This window comes from Eriocheir sinensis, unplaced genomic scaffold (genome assembly GCF_024679095.1).
Source record: "Eriocheir sinensis breed Jianghai 21 unplaced genomic scaffold, ASM2467909v1 Scaffold1025, whole genome shotgun sequence".
NCBI lineage: Eukaryota > Metazoa > Arthropoda > Malacostraca > Decapoda > Varunidae > Eriocheir > Eriocheir sinensis.
In genome coordinates, this window is record NW_026110325.1 from 36,434 (window position 1) to 38,933 (window position 2,500).

At 49.1% G+C, this 2,500-nt stretch overlaps 1 protein-coding gene across 1 annotated transcript; it reads left to right on the forward strand.

Moving 5' to 3' along the window:
• Positions 1–336: 336 nt before the first annotated feature.
• On the forward strand, positions 337–1,096 carry LOC126988968 (ankyrin repeat domain-containing protein 17-like; the record flags this gene model as incomplete). The annotated part of the gene is given in 1 exon segment (XM_050847400.1): positions 337–1,096. A coding segment is annotated over 1 exon segment (192 nt), but the record flags the coding sequence as incomplete, so codon positions are not given.
• Between the last annotated feature and the right edge of the window lie 1,404 nt (positions 1,097–2,500).

Here is a 2,500-nt window from a genome sequence, read left to right on the forward strand (position 1 = left end):
ATCAACCAGGTAGCTATGGCGTTAGCTGGCGGCCAAGCGGCGAACGAACACGACGGGCGTGCCGCGCGCTCGCTTAAAGCCTTGTACTAAAGTAGGAGATCGCTCAGCGTCGGACAGCTCTGGTCAGCGACGCCGCGTCCCTGGTTTCAACAGACGGCGGATGATGAGGAGGATGATGATGCGTGGGCTCGAAACTCTGCCGGCCACGCCGTCGTCCTCCTCCTCGTCGTCCGCGCGTCCTTGTCATATAGCAGCAGACTGGTGGTGATGGTGGTGAGACTGTTGCTGCTGATGCTTTTGTGTCGAGGTGCGAGCGAACGCACCACGGACAATACCAGCAGCAGCAGCAGCAGTAGCAGCGCACCGTCACCCGTCGTCGCCTGCGAGAGTGGAGTGCTTCGTTCCAACCGACCGCTCGATAGAAGCTGCGTCAGTGTGAAGACTAGGGTGCCAACCGACGACATTGCGTGCGGCGGCGTCACCCTCGGGATGCGTTATCGCACGGAGAGTGGAGTTACCATCGCCTAGAGAGCGAGAGAGAGAGGGGTCGCTGCATTGAAGGCTGATCGCATTGGCAAACACGGTAAGAACGTGCGCCGCCACGAGGAGCCGCAGCTAATGCCGAGAAGCTTCTCATGAAAGAGAGGGGGCAAGACCTGGCTGTCAACATCAACATCGACCTGAGAAGAATGAAAGATTTCCAGGTGGAAGTGAGCGATGCCGAGTCTTGGCCCGCGGGAGGGTGGGCCCGAACTAGGATACAGTTCAACGGCGTTTGTTGAGGTCGGTGCGCGCAACACGAGAGACTAATCCCATCCAAGCTTGCTGGCCCCGGTCTGAGAGGTTGGCAAACGATTAGTCGCTCGGGTAGGTGCAGCGCGCTCCGGCCCCAAACAGCGTTATGGAAGCTCGAGCGGGTTTGTGGAGCGAGTCCGCCGCCGGCTCGCTCAACCCTCGCTTCCTCACGGCACACTGGCGACCGTTCTCTCTGGGACCGTCCCGCACGAGGGTCTCGATCCCCCCGCTGGCCGCGCGAGCGAGAGCCATGAGCGGGAAGACCGTTACGCTCGGCCCAGCCGCCGACCAGCCGTACCCCACAATCTCACAACTCCGCGCCAGCGGGCCGCTCCCAACGGTTAGCATCGACTGTGGTCGCACTTCCAGGCAGCGGCGTTTAGAAGCTCACGGCAGCTCTAGCGATTCTAGGAGCCGAGTTCTTAGCGGTTATTGGGTTGGGATGGGGTGCAAAGTCTTGTAGGGTTGCTATTTCTGGAGTACGTTGACCGTTTGCGTTGTGTGAGTATGTTTGTGGTCTTGTGTACATAAGTGTGTGTGTTTGTGTGGCGTCTGTGCAGAGTTTCCATGTTTTTCAGTTGTTTGATCCGTGGTGTTGTGATTCCAGCCGTTCGAGTGTAGTAGTTGTTTGTAATGAACCTTGGTGTTGATCTGTGCTCACGTATCACTGTTTCTGTGTGTGGATCACGTACTGAGCTGAGCACCCCAAATTGCTCCTTTTCTCCCGAAGCTATTCATTCCTGCACATTACAGCCGAACCCCATTTAACTAGACACTTGCGTAGTGTAGGTACGGTACCCGCAAAAAAAGTATGCGGAAAAGGCACGGGTTGTGGCATAGGAGTGACCTTCCGTCATTAGAGCTTGCCCAAGCAGGCTTAGATCTCGTTATACTACAGTCAGTCAGTCAGTCAGTAAATGTCTAGCAGCCCTCCCAGTCCTGTTTCCCGCCAGTGCCGCGATTGAAGCTTGCCAGGAAAAGAAAGTTCTGCCTTTTCGTGGAGTGAGCAACATACGGAGTGAGCTGAGCACCACAAATGGCTCCTTTTCTCCCGAAGCTATTCCGAGGGATATCTCATGACTGCGGTAGCGGTGGGTGATATTGGTGTACAGGAATTGGTCAAACGCACACACTAAATTGGACTGTAACGATCATTTCTTAGATAAAGGTATACAGTACTTCATACAGTCTCGTTTCCCTTTCCTCAGTATTATCGTCAAGAACATGACGACCTAAATACTTTTCATTTAGAGTTTCATGACTAAAATCCTTCAGAAATCAGTCAGATTTGCTTATCATTAAAAGTAGTTTTACTGGTGGTAATCTATGAATATATATATATATATATATATATATATATATATATATATATATATATATATATATATATATATATATATATATATATATATATATATTCTTCATGCTTCCTAAACCACACACACACACTAAATTGGACTCTAACGATCATTTCTTAGATAAAGGTATACAATACTTCATACAGTCTCGTTTCCCTTTCCTCAGTATTATCGTCAAGAACATGACGATCCTAAATACTTTTCATTTAGAGTTTCATTACTAAAATCCTTCAGAAATAAATCAGATTTGCTTATCATTAAAAGTAGTTTTACTGGTGCTAATCTATGAAAAAAAAAAAAATATATATATATATATATATATATATATATATATATATATATATATA